The sequence below is a fragment of the Lissotriton vulgaris genome, chromosome 7 (genome assembly GCF_964263255.1).
Source record: "Lissotriton vulgaris chromosome 7, aLisVul1.2, whole genome shotgun sequence".
In the NCBI taxonomy this organism is placed as follows: domain Eukaryota; kingdom Metazoa; phylum Chordata; class Amphibia; order Caudata; family Salamandridae; genus Lissotriton; species Lissotriton vulgaris.
Genome location: NC_141695.1, coordinates 1203671639 through 1203696367, shown reverse-complemented (window position 1 = coordinate 1203696367; position 24729 = coordinate 1203671639). Strand labels below are relative to the sequence as shown.

The 24729-nt window shown below is 44.9% G+C and overlaps 1 protein-coding gene across 2 annotated transcripts in view; it reads right to left on the bottom strand.

The window, feature by feature from the left end:
• Positions 1-24729, bottom strand: part of LOC147703185 (cytochrome c oxidase subunit 6A, mitochondrial-like) — a 56507-nt gene that overhangs the window by 10107 nt on the left and 21671 nt on the right. For both annotated transcript variants that reach the window (XM_086928894.1, XM_086928895.1), the window contains exon 2: positions 18010-18152. In XM_086928894.1, coding sequence (XP_086785020.1) covers positions 18010-18152 — 143 coding nt within the window. The remainder of the gene's footprint in view (positions 1-18009; positions 18153-24729) is intronic.

Sequence of the window (24729 nt, the reverse complement as noted above, 5' to 3'; positions counted from 1 at the left end):
GAGACTGGCTGGAGGGATGGCGCACAGTGGATCGCACGTCTGGCCGACAGCGCAACAGACACCGAAACGACAGCCGGCCCGGCTCACAGACTTCGGCAGGAAGGAGTGCGAGTGCATCGCCGACGCAGGACCTGTCCAGGGCTGCCGGGGGCAAATAAGGTCAGCAGGCCGTGAAATGTTTGGACTTGGACTTCCTCCCACATTGGTTGCTCATATATGTCGTTTGTGGACGCCGGCCTGGACATCCCGAGGGCAGCAAGGGAGCCGCCTGCTTTGGGAGACACTCTCCCCCGACGTGTAAGTACTCTGTTTGTGGGATGGGTTAAGCGCTCTGCTAAGTTGGGGTGGCGGGCAGTTGTAGGACCGTTAAGCAGGGAGGCAGGGAGGGAAGGGATGGGGGGGTTTGTTTCTTTTTCATTGGAAATTCACTAAGTCGGTCAAGAACTGAAGTGTGTGGTGCTATTAGAATGGTGTTTTTGCAGGTACGAGTGATTCTTTCTGGAAGATTTGTGGGGGGTGGCGTGATTAAAGATGGCGGATGAACAACTCAATGCCGTGGGGCAAGATGGGGCGCGGTCTACTGGCTCCGCCCTTAGGATACTTTCCTGGAACGTAAGAGGCCTAGGGGACAGGGTGAAACGCGGCCTAGTGCTAACCGAGCTGAAACGGCATAAACCCCAACTAGCACTCTTGCAGGAAACACACTTGGTGGGAGGGACTACTAAGGCCTTAGATAGGAGGGGATACAGGATGATTGTGCATTCGGAATTTTCATCGGGTTCCCGAGGTACGGGTGTCCTGATCAAAAAATCCTCACACTTTATTCCACTGAGCACGAAAACTGATAGTCAGGGATGCTTTGTGGCGGTGGTGGGGCAGTGGGACGGTCGTCCCTTGACAGTGGTTTCTGTATATATTCCGCCGTCCCTCCATTCAGTAATGCTTCCAGCCCTTGGTGATTTTTTGTTATCTCTCCCCGAAAGTGATGTAATTTTGGGTGAGGATTTTAACGCAACGGGCGGATCCACAGCTTGATAGGTTTCCGGTGACTGCTTCGCCGGGGGGACCCTCCCGGTTTCAGCGGTTCCTAGAGGCACTGGGATTGGCAGATATTTGGCGTCATGTTCATCCTCAGGTCATACAGTACACGTTCCACTCCACAGTCCATAACAGTCTTTCCCGCATTGATTACTTTTTGGTGTTGGGGGAAGGGATACAGCAGGTCGACACTGTTGACATCCACCCCGAGGCATTTCAGATCACTCTCCGATAACTCTCACCATTTCCACCCAGACAAAGTTGCGTCGCCGCATATACCCCATTCAGGCGTCTTATCTTAAAGTCCCAAAAATCAAGAAGGCTCTTCAAAGGGCCACAGAGCACTACTTTGTTGAGAATGTGTCAACTGTGGCATCCGCTGGAATAGATATCCCAATACTGCAACCGGAGGCAATGGCCGACCTAGATGCGGCATTAACCACCGACGAAATACAGCTTGCCATAAGGGCGCTCAAGCCCGGAAAGGCCCTCGGTCCGAACGGCATTCCGGTGGAATGGTATCAAGCACGATCTGAGGACCTTAGTCCTTACCTGCTCAATATGTATGAGGAATGCCGTGAGAAGGGCTGCTCCCACTAGACCAGAGAACGGCCACGATTGTGGCAATACCAAAGCCCGGTAAGCCTCAGGAGGAATGCTCCTCTTACCGCCCCATCTCCCTACTGAACGCGGAAAGCAAAATCTTGGCTAAACTCCTGGCCAACCGGCTGTTGGCTCATCTGCCTGATCTTATTCACCCAGATCAATCGGGGTTTATGCCTCATAGGAACACTGCGCTAAACCTTCGTAGGGTTCATGGGGTGCTGGCGAGGGAAGACCAGATTAGTGATAGTGCAGTTATCTTGGCCCTGGACGCGAAGATGGCTTTTGACCTGGTGGAATGGGCCTACCTTTTTGAGGTGTTGTCCTGCATGGGCTTTGGCCCGAAATTTATATCGTGGATTAAGCTACTTTACGCGGCGCTCGTGGCACACGTGGTAGCAAACGGCCACATTTCGTGCACGTTCCCGCTTGGAAGGGGCACCCGGCAGGGCTGCCCTCTGTCTCCCTTGCTCTTTGCGTTAACCCTGGAACCACTGGCTAATCGCATAAGACAAACACCCTTGCAATGGAGGGAGGGATGGGAAGACCGCCTGTCCCTATATGCGGACGATATGCTGGTGTATTTAACGGATCCCGAGCATGGAGTGCCGGCTCTTTTGAACTTATGCGACGAGCATGGCAGGGTTTCTGGTTACACCATTAATTGGAGCAAATCAGAGATGTACGTACTGAAAGGCCAGATCCCGACGCTCGGACCAGACTGCCCCCTGAGACTGGCCGGTTCCTCCTTCAAATATTTAGGGATTCATGTTACAAGGGACCCACTTGAGTATAAGAGGCTGAATTTAGTGCCACCGCTGGAACGTCTCAAGCAAGACGCTAACTTCTGGGCGGGGCTGCCACTGACCATGTTGGGGAAGGCAGCACTGTACAAAATGAAATCGCTGCCCCGCTTTTTATATATCCTAGATAATACGCCCTTCTTGGTGGTGGCAGGATACTTCAAAAAGGTAGCAGCGGTTGTTTCGGGGCTGTTGTGGGGCAATCGGCCGGCGCGCATAGCTCAGGCTAAACTCTGTAGAAACTGGTACGATGGGGGCATTGCACTGCCGAATCTGCACTTGTATTACTGGCCGGCGCAACTTAAGCCCATTAATCAATGGCTACACGCCCCGCAGTCTGATCCGGCATTTCAAGCAGACAGGGCGCAGCTGGGCATTAATAATATACTTGCCCCACTCTATGACCGAAGAAAACTGAGACTCCTATCAGGGCCCACTAAACTCACTGTGGAGACCTGGCACGCGGCGACAGCGGCATTAGGCTGGAAGAGGAAAATCACCAAACTCACCCCGCTCTGGGATACACGCGCCTTGGGCAACTTGAGAATTAGCAAGGGTTTCTCCCACTGGGATTCCATCGGAATATCCACGGTGGGCGACATGTGGGAGTGGGGTGAAGTTATCTCATTCACCCGCCTGAGGGAAATATACGACCTAGGGCCACACGAATCATACCGATACGTACAAATTTGTCATACCCTGCTCGCGGCCATCCCCTCTGGGTCGACTCTACCTGAGTCCTCCCCGTTGGACGATCGCCTCCTGACTGACTTTATGGCGGAAAGAGCAACTTCGCTGACGTATCGTAAGCTCCTGAACAACTCGCCGGACCCACTGGCTCCTCTGAAGGAAAGATGGGAACAGGAGGTGGACGCCCTAGATGAACACGAGTGGAATGAGGCTCTGGCGTCACCGAGAGAGGTGGGCATCTCGGCTAGGATGAGACTTGTCCAACTCAAGGTTCTCCATAGGGTATATTACACAAGAACACTGCTACACCGCATCCACAGGACACCACACCCTTTTTGTCTACGTGGCTGTGGGGAGGAGGGCACCTTTTTCCACACGTTTTGGGACTGCCCACGCATACAAAATTACTGGCGGCAGGTATTGCGTACTGTATCTCAGGCCCTAGAGATTTCGATCCTCCCAGAACCAAGGCGATGTCTCCTAAACGTGTGGGAACCAACAGATTTGCCCAGACATAGTCGTCTGTGGGTAACGTTGGGAATGATTGTAGCGAAGCGAGATATTGCTCAGCGTTGGGGGGCGGCAGAACTTCCTACAAAGTCACAGTGGTGCATGAATATGGACAAAATAATGATAACTGAAAGGGCGGTGTATCTGAGCCGTGGGTGTCCGGGCAAGTGGAATAGGGTGTGGTCCCCATGGAATGTGTACCGTGGCGAAATCTGTGACCCGCTGCCAGAAGATGATCTGTTGGAATCAGATGATGAGGGAGGGGTGGAGTGAAGGGTGGAGAAAGAGATAGGGACACCATTTGGATAGAAATGAGGGTGGGGGACAAGTCCTTCCCCGTTCCGGATGAGATCCCCGGATAATACATAGCAACTTATACTGTCCTAAGGATCTTCTGTACAGCTAACCTGCATTATTATTTCTCAATGACCGTAATGTGATTGCCTGTTTGTTCTTTTGGTTCTTTTCAAAAAACAAAAAATGAAAACCTCACTTAATTTGTAATGTGATTTTGACTAAATACCTTCGACTTGTTTGGTGATGTGCCCATTCACTACAGTAGCGTACTTAACGTATGAACTTCATTTCCGCATGGCTGTCACTGCTGTTCTCTCTTATTCTAGCGGCCGGCCCCTCGGGGTTGTAGGCGACTTGCTGTGTAATTGTGAGAAGGTACAATAAAGGTTTAAAAAAAAAAAAAAAAATACAGGCAGAGCCAGTTTTTGGCAGGGCGAGCTGGGAGCAGGCCCTGCTCACCAATCTTCAGGGGGCACAAGGGGTATCTGCATTAAAGTCATGCCGACAGCAGAGTCCCTGTGCCGGCTTTAGGGCAGTGCGACTGGTGCAGCCACACTGGGCGCTGACCTGTAGAGGGTGTAGTGGGAGAGTTCGAGGAGGAGGTCATGGGGTGTGGGGGAGCCAAAAATAATTTTCGCACCTGGTGCCACCAGCACTAAAGCCCTCTCTGGCACCTGGTTCGAGTCATTCACAATAAGTGCTTTCAGTCATTTTTAACATAGTTCAGGCGCTATTTTTAACAACCACCAAGTCTGCTTTCCTGACTGCTCACCTCCTGCTGCTATACTCTATTACCCCCCCCCCCCTCCACCCACACGACAAACAACTTGGCACCAGCATGAGGAGCTAATCAGTAAGTGATTCAGGTGAGCTGGGGGGAGGTGCAGAGATGTCTGTATACAGAGGTCAGTCAAAAGTCAGGTATTATCAGCCAGTGACTGGCCTCTGAATACAAAAGTTGCTCTCTGGTGACTCATTTTATTCACCAGTAGCTGGGGCGTGGCAAATTTATTTCGACCCAGGGCACTATCCTGGCAAAGGCAGACTTTACATATAGCCCGTCTGTGCTTATTTTGTGCGGTGTTTGCCTGTGCTCTGCACCATCACATATTTCACAACACAGGCACATATGTTTGACAGTCTACTACATGGTGGCAATGCCAGTCTATCTAAAAAAAAGCATATGGACAAAGTGTTTGACAAGTCAATATATGACTAGAAAACATAACATTGGTGTGCTCAGGCCATTCTTAAAATTTTGGGTCACACAGAAAAGTCCAAATGGTCACATTTGTAGGATTGCAATGGTAATTATGTGTTGTTGGTATTGGAATTTAGCAGCACTGGCAAGAAGTTTAGGTGACAGAAGCTGCATTGGCCTCCTGAGAAATATTTTTTGCCAAGACACTTATTATTTTACAAACTAAGCACTGCCAGCCATTATCATGACAACCATGTCATCAATACCAACCCCAGCCCCAGCAGTTGATTTATCGGTAATGCTGGCTGGGTGGCAACCCTATCCACAGTCCCTCATTGCAGACCTGAATTACTGCTATCCCACAGAGACCATCTGTTATTCACTGTCCATGGTCTCACATTACAGACCTGCACTATTTCCATCCTACAGAGACCACGTATCCCCCTCAGAACATAGTCTCACATTAGACACCTTTGCTTCTATTATCTCACACAGACCATAGCTCATAGTACCTCCTAACAGACCTGTGCACCCTCCATCATGTTCACATCCACTGTTATCCACAGTCCATAATCCAATCGTCACAGACATGTCTCAAACTCATTCAACCCAGATCTGTCTTATCTACAGTCTGTGATCCCTCATTACGGACCTCTGGTCTCACCATTACAGATAAACCACAATCTGTGGTCCCTCACTACAGAGCTGTACATTCACCCACTTCCCACACAGACCACACGTTATCCCAAGGTTCCTGGTCCCACGATGCAGACACAGGTTACTTCCACCCACACAGATCTGCTATTACCCACATTCCATGGCCCCCTATAACATAGACTCGAGACTTGTGCCCCTGCCATACCACAGAAATGGCAGCTGTGCAGGGACATCACACTACCTAAAGAAATATTAACCATGGCACCATTTCAGGAAAGCAGGAAAACCCTGTTTCATCTAACTTCTGTCTATACTTCTCAGGTCACATATAAACCTGTTTTTCCCACTAGCAGTGGTTCCTCATAAGACCACTGTACTGTTCTACCTCTTGCACAGATCTGCCATCATCCACTGTCTATGGTCTTGCCCACCTCCAGTTTTTAGGGCTCGCCTGCTGATACGCTTGCGCATAGCTGGCGAGCTATATTGTGGCTTAAACAGAGCTTAACCATCTCGGCGATTTGTTGCAGTGCCTGAGAAAAACAAGCTCAATGCGCAAGCGCATTGGCAAAAAGCGCGTGCACATCAAAGCCACCAGCCTCCTCAGGCATCTCAAGCTTCCCCCAGCCGGCACTTCTCCTCCCCTAAATATTCACTGCAAGGCCGGGCGGCACATTAAAGGCTGCTGATGCCATGACTCGCATTTCTCCTCCCTCCTCCCCTTTCACTGCCCAGGCCGGCCGTACTTTCACTTTACACGGCCGTGCTTAGTTGTCCCTTTTGTTTGTCTTGCCTTTAAGTTTCCTTCTGCGTTGTTTTTTTCTGTCAGTACTTCATTTTGCCTTTCAGTTTCTCTTACTCCTACTCTTTTCCTCCCTTAAACTTTATTTCTGCTTTTTATTTACTGTTTTTTTGCATTCTGTAGTTCTTTCTCACCATTTCCTTTGTCACTTCCAAGTCTGCAGCCTCGTTTCTGTAAACAATTAAATCTGCTGTGTTCCCTGAAATGAACGCATTACCTCAGACCACCCCCGTTGTCAGACAGCACCGCCGCAGCCTGCTGCACCCCCTTTCCGCTGAACTTTGTCCCACGTGGATGCTTTTTCCCCTGTTAAAGTCATACAAACTCCGCCGCTTTTTCCAAGTTCCTCGTGGCTCCAGAGAGAAACTCGCATTTCCTTCCCTTTCACGTGCCATCTGCAGACAAGCCTCACTGTGTGCCCAGAGGTGCAGGCGCAGCGCTAGAGTGGAGCTCGGGGGAGAGGCAGCGGCAGCACAAGAAAACTGAGACTGCACCAGGAACCGCTCAATTCAGCCCGTCAGCTCAGCCAGCCTCCCTCACGGCCCCGGTAATGAGAACGATAACCTGTTTTATGTAGCGCTTCAATGCACTTGTCTGGTTTCTAACCGCGGTAAAAAATAGCACATTCCAAAGAACCCTCCTTCCGGTACCCACGCGTCAACCATACAGGAGCCCTCTGCAATATTAACCTCTATTATATAGCGCTTCAACCCCAGTGGTGTGGTTTCTAAGTGCTGTAAAACAATAGGGCATCACAGCACAGCATCCTATCACTGGCTACACACCTTGTCTAGACCCCCAAACATATTAATATAAACGGTATTTCTAAATAGTGTTTGAAGCTGCTTTGCTGCGGTTTCTTACCTCGGTAAACAGCGCAACTGTCACCTTACTACGCATCACCTTCCTCCTGCCCATCCCTTGCTGTGACCACCCCCCAAAAAAATCGAAAACGTTTTTTCGTTAAATAGCGCCTCACTGACAGTTTTAAGTGCTGTAAAACAATAGGGCATCACAGCACAGCATCCTATCACTGGCTACACACCTTGTCTAGACCCCAAACATATTAATATAAACGGTATTTCAAAATAGTGTTTGAAGCAGCTTTGCTGCGGTTTCTTACCTCAGTAAACAGCGCGACTGTCACGTTACTACGCATCACCTTCCTCCTGCCCATCCCTTGCTGTGACCACCCCCCCAAAAAAATCGAAAACGTGTTTTCGTTAAATAGTGCCTCACTGACAGTTTGCCATTTTTCAGCGCCATAAATACGAGTTGCGCCATGTTTTTAGTCATCTGAGTTTTTTCAAACCAAATAATTAGTTTAAAAACAGAAAGTGAAGAACTCTTATTTTTTTATTTTGGGATGCCGCCTGTCACCTTCAACGGTGTGAGTGAAAAAAGGACTGTCTGCTAAAGGCCAGTGTCTCTCAAGGACGTTCGGCAATCAAAGATACATTTTGCTCTGTTTGCGGCTCACCAGTCTGATGGAGGCACCCAGCGGTGCAGGTATCATTTTATGATCTGCATTTGCATCCACCCTCGTTGTTTCTGTATTTTGTACTGCACACAGTGTGCTCGCACATGGCTCTCTGTGCTCTGCCTTCACCAGCGTAAACCGCTCTGGCCACGTGTCCCGCGCTATATAACATCAAAAATAAATAAGCCACGGAGAGCAGTGCTTGGTTGTGGGGGAGGGGCTGTTTCCTATAGGACAGGTTTTTAGGGCTGGACCTCACCAAACAATAGTGAGTAAAGATACTCCACTGCCCACAACAGAAGAACTGAAATGAGGGATGCGCTCTTATCTCTCCACTCTCCTTATTCTCACCACTCTACCCTCCCTCTCTCACCTCCCTCTCACCTCAATCTCCCCTCTCCTCACTATCCTCACTCTCCCCTCTCACCACTCTCCTCTCACCACTATCCCCTCTCACCACTCTCCCCTCTCTCCCCCTCACTCCCCTCTCCCCACCCTCTCCTCACTCTCCAATCCCTCTCTCCCCTCCCTCTCTTCCCCTCTCTCCCCACTCCCCTCTCTCCTCACTACCCTCTCTCTTCACTCCCCTCTCTCCTCACTCCCCAAGTTCTTTATTGATATTAGTAAGACCCCTGAGAATGAAAATTTTGGATTTCCTCAAATGGCGCCCAACGTTGGGCTCATCAGAGAAGTGACTTTCTGTGGGAGTGATCTTGTCAGGAGACTGAAATCTACTGAGGAGGACAGAACAGGATTCTACTAAGAAGGTACTCTGTGCACAGGGATTCTGGAGATTCTTTGTTTCTGCAGCCCAGTATATTTCTGATCTCCTGATTTTGATCCTCCACATGATGTCACTCCTGACTGAGAACCTTTTTGGCGTGAGTATTATAAAAATACCGTTAGGTCATGTAGAACTTGATAGTTAGAATTTGGATAACGTTTTGATTAGTAAAAGTAAGAGTTAAGTATAAGTGGGTCGCTCCCAGTCCTTTGTTCTTTGGTTCTGTGGTTCTTTGCTTAGTTTGTTTGGTCCTTAGTTTTATTTGAAGATTGCAATTTTCAAAAACCGAGGGTCTTGTATATTTACGAGTGTATCGATAGAGATAGCCCCTTGAAGTTTGAAGCTAGATTAGTGAGCTATAAGATGCCGGATCTTAGCAAATTTGAAGCTTTGTGTTGGCCAACTTTGTATATGTTTGGATTAGCCGGCTTCCCCTAAAGGGAATATCTAAATAGGTTAGATATAAAAACATATTTCTTCCTTGGTGATTTTGTATCCCCAGGGAATTAAAATATGACATAATACAAAACAAGGATCCTTTGTTCTGCGCAGTTTTATGAACGAAGATATGCAGAACGATTTTGTTTGGTGTTCTGCTATCCAAAGCTAGTGAATTGAGTGCATTTTCACTTCTTGGACATACATCAGTCTGTTGGGCTGTTTTTTCAGTCTTTTGGAACACTTTTGAGAAACGTTTCTTGTAAATATGACTTACAACTAGTATTTGCAAATGGTTATTGATTTGTGGGTCAAATATGTATTTAAATGTCTATGTGGTTTTCCCATTAGTGCAACTTCTGTAAGTGAATAGCGATCGCGCCTTATTGTGTGTCCTGAGTGTTTGACCCCTTTCTTTTTATGTCTGAAATGAGCTCAAATGTGTGTTTGTGTTTCTTTTTGATGTTTTCAGTCTATTAAGCCGGTAAGAAGAAGTGCCGATCTGTAAATTTTGGATGGTATATCGGTGGCCAAAAACTGGAGGTTGTTAACTCCTATACCTTCCTGGGGAAAATTATCACGGCTAACTTGAGTGAGAGGCCCCATATTGATCATAGTTCACGCAAAGCCCTCGCCCATGGCAAAGGTTTAAACTCCCTCTATCAGGCTACGGGGAAAAGGCACTTCTCGTGTTTATTGGAGGTGTATAGGTCTAAAATACCCGCAACGATACTGTATGGTATAGAACTTATAGAGGTCAAATATTGGGACTTTTGCCATAAGATTGAGGGGAAACTCCTAAGATCCCTATCTTCTCTAAATACTGCGTGCTCTTTGGCCGCCTGTAGGCTCGATTTCGGTCTCAGGAGCAGCTGGGTACAGGGACTATGTGCCCTAGTAAGATGGGTGGCCTGCCTGGCTAGAGCTGAACTAGGGACGATGAGAGCTCTCCTCAGAAGTGAATTACTGGGTAATTTTAAAGAGTTTTCACAACTTGTAAGGAATTTTAGAAAAGCCGTAACCCTTCTAAAATTAGATGAAAACACTTTGTTTTCGTATTCTCCCTTACAGTTAAAACTCGTTTTAAAACAGGCCTCGTGGGAACTATGTTTTCAGTCTGATAAAAAGTTAATCTGTGAAAAAAGGAATGTAGACCTTCTCCTTAATTCCTATGTGATGAAGTTGGCCCAACCCTATGTTACATGGAACCTGCCGCATGGTATTCGTAGATTTTGGTTTCTTCTACGTTACGACCTAGTACCTTCAAACCTACTTTTATCCAAATGGTACGGTTCTTCTTCTATGTGCAATTTATGCAAATTGAGTACCCAGGATTGTATGCATGTTTTATTGATCTGCCCTGCGCTCCGTAAATTGCGTCTCAGATGGTTAAAATTTATTTGTATCCGTCTGGGCATTTCCACTTTGAACAGCTTTCTCCAAGCACTTTATTGGCCTCCTAATGAAATGTTCTGTTTCCATATTTTTAACTTTTTTAAAGGTTTTTTAGCTATTTATTAATATGCCTCTGGAGATGTTTGACATTGCGACCTGCTGTAGATCTGCCATTGTATGTTATTTTTGTACTTAAATATGTTTCTTAAATGTCATAATTTTGATATGTACTTGTCTTCTGCTTTTATCTTGTAAATTTTATGTGGCCCTCTTTTGAGAGCCAAAACATAATAAATAAAATTGAATTATTAAGCAAAATGTCTAAATGCTTAAAAACTAAAATGTAAATCCACATTCACTAGAAATAAAAAAGCCCCCAAAAATGAAATTGGGTGTTTTGCGAAAAATAAATAAACTTACAGCATTTTTCTTAGATACATTGTATTAGATATTAACAGGCAAATACATAATCTGAATACATTGGACCTTGCTGTATTGCACACGCATTTTGAAACTTGAAATGTCTTAGTTTTAGTTTTAAATAGACAGCCACCGTGCTTACGTTACAAACATTGAGAAACAAGCTAAATAAATAGGAATATTTATTCAGCCATGACTTTGCCCTCAGTTGCACAGGTACATTTTTACATTTCAGAATGTCATTTTAAAAAGGTTCCAAAACTAAGGTTCATTATTTTGTATTACAGGAAGGCATTTCAATTAAGAGTTTTCTCTCTTTTTGCATTTTTTGTAAGCATATTCGTGGGTCTGTTGCTAAATAAAATTGTCCTTTTTTAGAAAGACAGATAAAAAGTAGCGCAAACATTTTGTCATGTTATAAGTTAGGCTTCTGTGCTTAGGCTTATAAATGAATGCGTCTAAAATGATGGGCAAGGGATGCAGCTCGCTTTTATATGTGAAATTATCAAAAATGATTGGGTTTATTAAAAATAATTAATAATTTTTGAAAAATAATTATTAAAAATAAGTGCTACAAAATTCGTTTTTTTCTATTCATAAAGCTTAATGCTCATACTGTGACCTCCTAGCATTATAATTTAATTTAAGTTGTGTTACACTGCATAATGAGAACATTAGCATATGGAATTTCACTTAGCGCAGGCGTACAAAACTCATTTTTCTAAGGATTCACATGAGATATGTCTAATGTTCAATCTCTGCAGTTTGTAAAGAACATTCTGAGGATGATTAATATGTAAAACAATTATAGGATATTTATTTTTAAGTACCCCTAACATCAAAGTTGAATTTGGGTAAAATAGACAATTTAAAACAGCATTCTTGCCATTTATAATAGCTTTAAAGTGCTTTAGGCTTCAGTAAATGCATACATGTAGTGTAACAAGCATTTGTTCTAAAAACTGGTATGTGTGATATTAGGTTTTGTGAATTATTCACAGTAAATGTAGTTTAATAATCTGGGAATAGAGATAATTCACAGTGAGCAGAAGCTGGGGGCTGGGAAAGCTGCAGAGGCTCAAGTTGCGCTGAGATGCTATCTTTAGTTTCCCTGTAAACAATGGAAGAGGCTGTCATGTTGACATTTGTGACCTTTTAAATTAGGGCCTTGTCTCTGTGGAATGCAGAATGACCTTGCTAAACAGGCCTCTGAAAGGTGGGGTTTCTGGTTTCTCCATAAGAACATCAATAAAATTAAAGAACTTAATTCCAAAGGGTAATATAAAAAAGGTTTCTTTGAAAGTCCCAACATCATGTTAAATGCTCTGCAGAACTGATACATTTGTGTCTCTGCTCTAAAAAATAATGTCTGCTAGTTGCTTTTATGTGACAGAAAACGAAGTGGTGCATTAAGTCTTAGACAGAAAATAAGATGCAGCCCTTTACTAAAATTTTGAAGGCTACATGCCTAAGTGAGAACGATTTGCCCATTAAGAATTATTTTTTACAGTGGAGATTGTGGCACAAGGCTAACATGGAGTGTCAGTGAAAGGATTTTACTTTTGGAAAGTTAAAAGGGCTTCATGTTGCAAGGTGACTGACAAGATGGTAACTGTTAAGTAATGGAAATGTATTTTTGTGTTTGTTAATGTGTATCAGGTTTTATCTTCTGATTAAAAGTTGTAATTGATATTTGTTTGTTATGAGAAATGTCTCTCTTTTGTGTGTTGTGTATTTTTTTTTTTTTTGCTTCTGCCTACAGATCATTCATGGATTGTTCTGGGTGATTTAAAGCAGACAAGACACGTGAGTTTGGTTGGTTGAAAGGAGATGTGTTTTTGCGTAACTCCTTTGGAAAGAAATGTTCATGTGTTTTTTATGTTTGTGTATGTGGTCCTATCATGAATTTTTCTTGCTGGTCCTGTATGTTAGAAAGTTGTATTTGACAGCCGATATCCACTAACTGGTGATCTACTGTCAAAAGGAGGGTAAGGATTTTAAACCTGACAAATTAAGCAGGCCCGAATTTCACATATCTGATGGCTTGATGTTTTGTGCGTTTTTAATTTTATGCATGTTTGTTTTATGTTGCTGCTTTTGATACTATTACAAGTTTACCTGTGTTGTGAGGGGATATACATGACGATGTGTATTGCTGTACAACAGTTGGGTTGATTTGCTAAATTTCACAGATATGATTTTTCATAACTGTGCGCGACACAGACAACACTTCACCAGTGTATGTCAATTTGGCTATGAATAGTATTCAAGGAAAATAAAAAAGATATACAGAATCAAAGTGTGTCACCTGCTGTCACTTACTGCCTCTTCCCTTAAAGGAACAGGCAGCCCTAAATTTATGTATCCTGATTGGACATAAGGATGAAATTATAGATCTGTGACTCTTGTACATGGTGACCTAATTTATATATTACATTACTCAGTTTTGTTTTGCTTCCTAAGTAGTATATGGCTTTGTACCATAAAGGAAACCAGGTTTCATTTTTCCCCGAAGAAGTAACTGGAACATTAGCTGAGATTACCGTATATGGTGTAGCGGCCAGCGGTAGAGTTTAAATTTGTGTATTGTTTTGACCTTTTGTGTATCACCCATACTCTTGGTATTGTGTCACATGCCTGACTATCACCCAAGCGCATTGTGTCTATTTATTGGGATTTTAGCTGTGTCCTAGTTCCATTTCCCTTTTCCATATTCTTTTCACCAGTTAACCCATTTTTGTATTGTTGATGTATTGTTCAGGTTCACACTTCCAGATTGCAGTAATGTACCATGGACCCCCATCTTATGTATAATTCCCTTTTGTATGACCAGACTGTTTTTTTAAAGAATTTTCTTTAGGCCTACTTTGATGTTTCCCAGTCTGACTGTCAGGGTAGTGATGGATTGGTTAACTGACTCAATACTCTCTTTTGAGATGTTTTAGATAAGGAATTTAGGAACACCTATACGTAATCATTGAGAGAAAAATGTGTTTACCCCATTAGACAATGCCACCATGTGTGAGGACATCCATTCAGATAGAATTCCCATGACGTGTAGCCACTCCTTTGAAGATTGCAGGCCCCCTGTTTGCAGTCCCTTTGTTAAATGAACAGTTTTTTGTGCTTAATTGAAGGAAACTAACAAATGTGTCACATCTCCTACGTCACTAGGTTCTGCGGGATTAAGTCATAATAACCTGCGGAACTCACCCACAATCCCGTTAGTGACAGCTAACAGATGAAAAGTCCCAGCACCCAGACAGCGATTGCCAGCGTGCCATCAATGATATCTGAGTATTGTGCTTGCTTCATTAGAAGGCGTTCAACATCAGAAAAGAAGGAGGAGCTGGTTTTGCCACAGAACCAGAATTTCAGTGCAAAAGAGCGCGTGTCATGTGCTGGTAACCTCTGACAGTGTGCAGTCCCTTGAGCCCCTTGGCCTGAGTTTTGGCCACACACACCCCCCTTTTTCCTTTGCTCCAATGGAAGTGCAGTGCACCGGAGGATCCGAGATTGGCAAAAGGCATTACATTATGGTGCCCATGAAAGAGCAGTCTGAGCGTTCTCTGACACTGAGTAATGAGTGTTGGAGCCTGAGAATGTAGGTCCGGATCTGCATAAAATGATCTGTGCCCTTAACAAATGGAGAGCACACTACCTGTAGTGCCTGCCGCAGAGGAGAGATATCGGTGCACTGCCTTGAGACATTGAGACTTTCGAATGAGCTATGAGTGTTTGCCAGGAGGGCACTCCAACGGATACTGAAAAGCATTTTTTTCATGGGAGGCCTGAATCAAGAGGCCCATGCAACAACAAAAAGAAGATTTGATGGACAATAGAAGCCTGCCAGAGAGGCTTGGACGGACTCTGGGTATTTCCTGTATGATAACATAGAATGGGTGTTAGGAGACTGGCATTGTCTTAAAGTACTATTCTGTTTAGTAAAAGCAGAATAAAGTCCATTCTCAATGGCAGAGTATCCCCTTTTCACCTCAGAGCATTAATGAGGGTCACCACTGTTTCACCTGAACACATAAAAAATTACTGAAATGCATAGGAGCCCTAAAAATGTTACTAGATAATTGTAGGATTTGCTTTTTGCTTAGGGTTGTGAACAATTATAATTTTGTTTGTAATAGTGGCCACTACTTTCTCCTGTTGTCTATATGTTCTTAATAACGTGTTTTCTAGTGTTTTTTAAACATGACATTGTCTTTTATGGGTGGGATTGTTTTTTCTACTCAATTGACATCTGTACCCACCTCCCAACCTATGTCTCTTCCTACTATTCCTACTTTGCATTCTTTCCATATTTTACCTGAACATGAACTGGTTAGGAGATCAGAGTTTACTAATAATTCCTTTTTTTACAGCTTCTACATCAACACCAGTTAGTAGTGAACATCACTAATTGTTGGGTGTATGGTCTTATGCCACATACTACAGATAGAGGTATTCCCTATTTGGTCCTGACATATGTGGCCTTTGTACTACTACGTGTGTAAGGAGACCTGTCCCGAGAGAGTTGCTAAATAATAGGATTATGCTCCAGCAACATCTTGATGATCTGATGAATATAGACCTGGATTCAGATTGACTTGAGTTTAGGTTATTGCCTATGTAAGGACAAAAGGAGGGTCTGAGGTTCCGTGAATTCTGAACCTGGGTCATAAAGGTCGTGGTTCTGTTACGATTTTGGTAACAGCGAACCGTAAACAGTGAGCTCAGCAAGTATGAGTTTTTTCATCATGTTACACCGATGGATTCACTGTGTATTTGAAGATTTCGTTCTGAATCCTTGGGTTCCATTTTGTGCATGGCAGCCATTTTGTAATTGCCCTCACATAGGCTGATGACTTTAGCTGACTTTTGAATGACCTGAGTGAACTGACCCTGTTGCCTGAAGCTGACCTTGTTAGACCAGCTCCTTGCCCAGTAGCTGATCAAGATTAAGGATCAGAGCACAGGAGATTGTAAAGTTTGGTATGCACATACACACCCCTTATCCTACCTCTCATCTGTTTCTGTTCCTTCTTTTTATGACCTGTTTACGATATGGGTTGTGGTCTTTTATTATGGGTTTGTCCAGCTTGTGTAAGAAGGAATGTTGGGTTTTTTGCATGCTTGCAAAAGCTAGGACTGCCCCTTACTTTTGTGCTGAGTTTTGTAACCCTAAAACATATAAAAGGCCTCTGTTTTCTGTATTCCTCAGACTACCTCATTCATTTGCTACGGTTTCTGTGTGACGTGGCCTCACTTATTTAAGTTTAATAAAGATGTCTTTTTCATATTTCAGCTTCTGTGCCAAGTTCTTTATTGATATTAGTAAGACCCCTGAGAATGAAAATTTTGGATTTCCTCACTCTCTCCTCTCCATCTCCCCTCTCCTCACTCAACCCTCTCCTCACTCAACCCTCTACTTACTCTCCCCTCTCCTTACTCTCCTCTCTCCCCTCTCTTATTCTCTCTCAACTCTCTTCTCCTATCTACTCTCTACCCTCTTACCTCTCTCCTCTCGTCCCGCTCCCCTCAGCACCACCACAGCATCACTCAGGGGCACCACAACATCACTATGCGCCACTACAGCATCACTGAACGCCACAGCATTACTCATCGCCACCACAGCATCACTCAGCACCACCCCAGCATCACTCAGCACCACTCACCATCACAACATCATCACTCAGCATCACTCAGCACCACCACAGCATCACTCAGCACCACCACAGCATCACTCATCATCACCACATCATCACTTAGCGCTACCCCAGCATCACTCAGCAACACCACATTATCAATCAGCACCACCACATTATCACTCAGCGCAACCCCAGCATCACTCAGCGCCACCCCAGCATCACTCAGCACCACCCCAGCATCACTCAGCGCAACCACAGCATCACTTAGCGCAACCACAGCATCACTCAGCGCAACCACAGCATCACTCAGCACCACCACAGCACCACTCAGCACCACCACAGCACCACTCAGCGCCACCACAGAACCACCACAGCACCACTCAACACCACCACAGCACCACTCAGCACCACCACAGCATCACTCAGCAACACCACAGCATCACTCAGCACCACCTCAGCAACACTCAGCAACACTCAGCACCACTCACCATAACCCCATCATCACTCAGCATCACCCCAGCATCACTCAGCACCACCACAGCACCACTCAGCATCAACACATCATCACTCAGCGCTACCCCAGCATCACTCAGCACCACCACATTATCACTCAGCACCACCACATTATCACTCAGCGCCACCCCAGCATCACTCAGCGCCACCCCAGCATCACTCAGCGCAACCACAGCATCACTCAGCGCAACCACAGCATCACTCAGCGCAACCACAGCATCACTCAGCGCAACAGCAGCATCACTCAGCACCACCACAGCATCCTGGTTCAAATATGTTCTTTCAATGTTTCAAGCTGTTTTCAAGCTTTCACGCTTTATTACAAATCACAAAAAGATGTTAATATTTCACTTCTGTTCTTAGATTTTCGTCACAATAAAAAACACTGAACATAATCTTCACAAAAGTAATTTACAAAAATGTAAGCTATTGCCATTACAAATCAAATAAATTAAGTATTAATTATTTTAAAAAATTAAAAGCATTGTTATTTGTAATATCAATACATCTAAGTCACGTAAGTACAAAACATGTTGCATTACAAATGCTATAGGTGTCACATTTGCGAAAGTTATAACTATTGGCATTGAAAATGACAAAGCTATTAATTTAACTATTTGAAAAAAGAACACATAAATAAAAAACAAATCATTTATAAGACCAATAGCTCAAACTTTCCTAATGCGAGCCCTATTGCATTTCCAATGCTTGTTTAACTTGCACTGTCTCCTCATACCTTGGTGCGGATCCGAAGGTGGGTGTACGGCTTGAACTCGGGAGACTCGTGCGGGTGATTCTCCTTCTTGAGCCACACGTTCAGCATGCAGATCGCCACCCCGGGCAGTGCTACCACGAAGGACAGGATCTTCCATGTGCGAGCTGCTCCACAAACACAGAGAATCAAAGGATGATTAAATTAGTCGTATTAAGATATGTTCTTAAATCTTAAGTTATATTTCATTCATTCATAGTAGCGACAACTTCTAAATATATCTCTCACTCTTGCTTAGAGTGCTGAATAAATTATGCAAAACAGGAAGCAAGGAACTCTGGGTAGTGCCCAAGTTTTGGCAAAGAGCAGCTTCTTCAAATGGAGCATCCTACAACACTAGTGGCACTTCCTTCGAGGCTTCTCACGATACAAAGTTTTTACACACCTGAATCCAGCAGTGAGTTTTCTTTTTAATAGGAGTCGATACTGGTAGTCCAGTTGTCTACTATTCATGGTTTCTCCACTTTCGTGGTAGCTTTTTTCACAGACAAGAAGCAGCATTTTTAAATACACGTGGTGCCAGCTTTTCTGGATTCACTTTCTTTTCTTTGACCCTCTGATAATACATAAGGCATTTGCTCTTAAACAGTTACACGCTCTCTGGACATTGCATGAGCACGGACCTTGTAAACAACATGTTAATTCAATGTATGTACGAAATTCTGGCAAACTGTTAATGTTTGTTTACTTGTTTTCATTGTTATTATTTTTTCACAGTGCCCCTGAAGAAGGGATCTACCCGAAATGCATTGGGCTTTGTCAAGTCAATTTCTGGTTGTGTAATAGATCCATTGTATTTATGATTGACAATTTTTGTGAATAGGACAGCAATGCTTTCAGTGTTTATTCAACAATAATACAATGAAGATTATTTTGGCAGTATAAGTAAGGTTTTGCAGCCAAATAAAATCTTTTTGTTACTTCATGAAAATCGAATTGCATATACATGTTAATTCCTTGTGGTCGTTAACATTTAATTCTGGATTCGTTTTCATTGATAAAAACAGTTTCATGTGATTTCACAGTTATACTTTAAATTTAGCTGTGCATTTGGTATACCAGTGGTTTTCCACTAGATGTTGTTCTCACAAATTGGGCTGGCTGCCTTGCAACCAATCGCACGCATGCTTGTTTGAATTGTAAAGCATTGTTTTACTCAGTATTAAATAGGGTGTGCACAGGTGAACACCTTCTTTACTCTGAATCTGCTTACCACAACTGTCTGTTTTGTACTATTTTTTAAGCATAGGATTAGCACAGTGCCATCCACGCCGAGCTAGAAAGGAGTCAAAGACGTGTGCCATTTTTCCAGCAAAGTTGTTATGCATAGGATTATCACAGTGCCATTAATGTCAAGCTGAAAAATGACAAAAGCCTGTACCACTCCAGGGACACTATGACAGGGGTCATGGACCTTTGTAATTTGCACCATTTGTTTCAAAGGGATGTTCATCTGCAGGAATAAATTATTGATTATTGAAAATCACCATGCGGGTGATGTGACTGCCACAGAGGACAAGTTGAATTATGTGTGTATATATATATATTTATATATATATATATATATATATATATATCCCACAAGAAAGGTTACCCCAGTGGAAGAGCCGCACAAGGTAGGTTGTTCTCCGTATTTTATTTCACGAAGGCTGCATACAGTTTTCAGCAAAGGGTCATCATAAAAATGCTGCTAGGCGCGTTTCGGGTCCTTTTGACCCTTAATCATTGGCAATTCAACATGAAACAACAGGACCGGCAGTTATGCAACTCAATTTAAAATTTAGAAAGACCTCCCTAGTGGGTATGGCCACTCCCATGGCCTTATTGTAGCTGTGATTGCACATTTTGAAACCTCACTGGGGGTAACCTTTTTTGATGGGATATTAGCGGCTCACTCTGGCCGCGGAAGAGCCCCGCTGCGAGTGCAGCGTCCCCGAGGTGAGGCCATCTGGTTTCATTATGGGAGGTAGTCCGTTATGGAGGAAGAAATAATGCAACATGTTTTTGACAAGACTGTGCATCAGCCCACTGTGGATTTGTGAACTGAAAAAATCATGTTATTTCAGGACGGACTCACTTGAGGTTTCAAAATGTGTAACCACAGATACCATAAGGAAACAGGAGTGGCCACGCCCACCAGGGAAGTGTTTCCATCACTAAGCGTTTTACCCACCGCCCAATGAGGATGGGGGTGGGTACCACTGCGGACACAAAGTCTGTTCGCCACTACCCTTCTAAAGGCAATCATGCCGATTGCCTGGCAGACGGTGTGGGGTGCCTGAAATGGTGGCGGTGCCTAGCAGGCACATTCCATCAAATTAGAATGTTGTGTGGAGCAGGCCTTTCCATGTCGGCGAGGCCCCCATGGAAAGGCTTGCGGGAATGGGGTTTGGGGGCCCGTTGGGGGGTACCCATGGTACACCTCTGCATTTCCCTGCACTGCGTGGCAGGCACCGCGTGGTGCCTGCCATGCAGTGCATGCCAATCTGACAGTGCGAATGGTGCTGCATCCAGCAGCACCATCCGCAATGTTAATGGCCCGGGATGCACCCTCCATACTGGCGGGCGCATCGTAATATGTGTGGTGGGATCTCCGCATTACTGACGGGCGGTCCCTTCCACTGCAACAATGGCATCGTAATGAGCCCTCTAATATTCATTACCAAAGCCAATAGGACTCAATTTTGAGACTATAGGCTCTGGCATTGCCTTTTGTTCATGCTGTACACTGTGGGCATTACTGACTGTGGTAATGATTTGGAGCCAGAATGTAGACCTATTTGGCTAAAAATAATAATTAAAAAAGGATTATGATGCATCCAGTGCTAATGCACCTAAAAAAAGCATACTAGCCCTGGCTGCATCATAACACTTTTTTATATTAGTTGTAGCCACAATGAAAATCATCTGTGCTGCAGTACAGCATGGGTACAAAACATTGCCAAAGCCAATGCCTCTCATAGGCGAGACCTACCGGCTCTGCAATGCTTGTTAATTCAGTGCATTCTACCCTCAGTTGTTGGAATTTTCTAATAGCCTTATAGCCCTTCTGCCTCAGTCTAGATTGATTGTTAAAGACCTTCTCCCTCGTTACAGGCCTTCACATGAGGCTTGGGTCTATAACTTGTGTTCAGGGCCATTAAAACTGGTATAGCCCCCAGCAGCAGGCTATAGGGTTATTGTACTGCAGTGGGTGCAGTGGCCCTGCTGTCAAGGGATGTGAGGGGTCTAGTGCACCCCTGTTTTATGTAGCTTACTACCCAGGCAAATGATGAGGGCTCATTTTCCTTGTTTGCTTCAGAACTTGTGCCACTGATCCCTAAAGTGTTAAATAGTGCAGTGGGCCTTGTTGCATCAGCCTTCCTGTGCTGAAGCATCCTGGGCCTCCCTAGCAGCAATACCCTAAACATCCTCTAGAGCTGTGATCTTCTCTATGTAGGTTTCTAAGAAACAGACAGGACTGGACTGGAAATACGCAGATCATGGAACAATGAAATACAACACAAGGAATCTGATCGCAAATAAGGACAAGACTGGAGGTATTCAAGCAGAACTAGAACTCTGAAATACAAGAACAGGAATATGGACATACACAAGCACTGGACTAGCAACACTGGAACACAAGACAAAGAGTCTACATACAAGCAATGACAGGACTTGAAGAACACAGGGTGATCGAATAACATTGACACCGAGGGGCTGTAACAACAAGGCACAGGAACAAAAAAGTTAAGGTTGTAATGCAGATAATGGGAAAACCAAGAATAAAGGGTAATTAAAGCACACAGAAACGAGGAGCACGATTTAAAGCAAAGCAGCAAAATAGCAGGGGTTCCGGCAGAGTCTACGCAGTGAAGACAGTTGTGAGAACTCTGAGCACTGATCTCTCACATGGTAGACATAGCTGGAAACTCAGTGGAGGAGTACAGGTACAGGGAAAGAGCTGGGCAAAGTAATTAAAAAGATGCTCACCAATCTGAGAAGGAAAGACTAGGAGAGCCAGAAGACACAGGAAGGGAAACCAGGGACAGAGTACCAACCAAAATTATGCAAGGGAAAAAGTCCAGAAAACCTGTATACAGGGCCGTTTCTAGGTGTTTTGCCGCCCTAGGCAAGAATTGAAAAAAATGCCGCCCCTTCACTTTTAATACCATCACTCTCAGGCCTGATCACTCTCTCCTCCTGTCATCCAGGCTAGAAGAATGAATGCATTCAGCCCTGTCAAGAATCACGCATCAGGTGTTAGACTAACGCATTTCAGTGTGGTGGTCTGCATCACCGCACTGAAATGCAATGTCACGCCTTATAGTTGCCTCAGCTGTCAAATGCTTGGCAAAGTTGCCAAGGTTTCAGATTGCCATGTGTGACATTTTCATAATTTCAGGCTAATTATGAGTGACATTTTAACGACTGTATGGCCCATTCTCGCGAGCAAATTCAAGCAATAAAGACGAGGGTAACATAAATATCAGAAATTAAACCCATATGAGCGGCGAGAAACGTACTAGAAATTTAAGGGCATTGACGTAGCGCCCTTTTAACTTGATCATACTGTTAAGCTGGGCTGTATGGCCCTTTGCTGGAGATATCGTTGTTATGTCTAGCGTGTGGCGCTGCCCACGGTGCTCTAACTAGGCGAACTGCAAGCAGTACTAGTCAACCCGCACACGCACCCTACCCGACTCAGTTACAGTACACTAAAGTGCGCTAATGTGTCACTGCTCAAAATGAGCAGAGAAAGACTGCGTGACTGCACACTTCTCAGACTACAGAGGCACGGCAGGCAGCTCAGAATGTACCTAATTTTATAGCACCCATTACAAGTAGCAAGTGTAGCTAGATACTGGGCTCTGAGGGCACACTTCTTTCTGAGGCAAGAGGCCAGCAAGCGAACCTGTGCCACGTCAATTAGCAGGCCTCGTTGTGGGCACATTTCCGGGGGGGAGAACTATGATAAAATTCGGGGGGAGGGGGGCTATTTCTTCCAGCAATAGGCAGAGTGGATATGCAGGGGCTCTAAGAAGGGGTGAAAACACACAACAAAGCCTTGTTAGCAAGCAAATGGTCTTTTAAAGACCTGTGAAGTACTCGGGTGCAGCTGTGTGTGTGCCTGGGAAGCTGTCTCAGCCCAGGCTGCCACACACGAGGGGTGGGGGGCTGAAGCCGTTTCAGCCCAATGGGAGTAGCACACCCGAGTCACAGCATGGCAATTCTGGCTCAGCACTGAGCTCTCGGCTGGACAGCACACTAGACATACTGCTTCATCTAGGTCCTTCGGTGGCAGGATATTGGATGTTGGCATGTGGTGCAACCAATGCCATATTCATTACCAGGCAGCAGGCCAGTGTGCGCCGCCAGTAGCATTGACCCAGGTGGTTTGAAGCAGGTCGAGTACATCACAGAATCGCAAGTATTGGATCCTGATACCGCGGAGGGGCAAGATGCGTTGCATTGCTCACTTTCTCGGATTTCCAATCCAGGCACCGGGGCACGCAGGTTATCAGTCCCGAGACCAAGCAGTGTGTGGCCTTCACGCTCCACCTTATCCCCGCTGCCGTGCGCACCACTTGCTTTGCCCTTTAGCCTCCCTTACAAAGTCGGGGTAGCAGCACCTGCTCCAGTCCAGGCGCCCGAGGCAGAAGTCGATGGCGAGGCTCAGCCAATCCCTGCAAGTGCAGTGCAATATAATCAGCCACGCGGCCCTAGTCGCCAGCACCCAGGGCTTCTCCCGCCCGTCTCATCTCCTATGCAGCGCAGGGACATGCGCTTGGGGCCGCAGGCAGTGATATCATCAGCACCCCCTCCTGGTATCAGTTCTGGGGCGTGACGGCTGTGGCTGGGAGGGAGCCTCTAGGGCATAGCTTTCCAAACTTTTCATGTGAGTGACACACCTTTTAGACAATCTCGATTGTGTGACACGCTAACGCGAGCGCAGCGCGCAAGGCCGAACCACCTTAGGAAGGTTTGGGGGGTCTCCCCCTGAGAAAATTTTGAAAAAATAGTGGGCAAATGGTGCATTTTCAAGCTAATTTGAGAAAGCAGGATGGCTAATAAAGCAATTGTGAATCTCTTCTAACAAAGACAGTGACTCGCAAAACTGGGTGTAAGCAAGGTTAAGTTTGTGCCTGAAACAAGAATATAATTATGCAAACATTGACACAATGCCCACAACCATTGTTCATGCATAATAACGTCCGTGCTGCTGATCTATTGCAGAACTGTTGGCCTATTGCCACCTGCGCCCTTAGTATCGCTATAATAAAATAAACATTAAAGATGAAAAAGTCAATCTTAGAAAACATGTTTCACCTGTAGCCCATATGAATTATTTTCATGCACACCGTACAACAGAAGCGGGTATCTGGGTTATGTAAACGTGTCTCTCATACCTCCCTCTCATACTCTGCTTATAGTGCTGGAGTATGTAAATGTCTCCCATACCTCCCCCTCATACTCTGCCACAAACATGCATAAATATACAAAGGATGACCGACATGTTCAAAAACAATCACATGCATAGAAATATGTGACATTTCCAGACTCGAGTACAAGCTCTCCCACACATATACACACACTCACACACACAGAGAGGACTCAAAGAAGCGCCGGCATGATGAACCCAAATTCTCAGACACTCGCATACACAAAAGCTTGCACTCTCCTAGACACAAAGGGCAATTGACT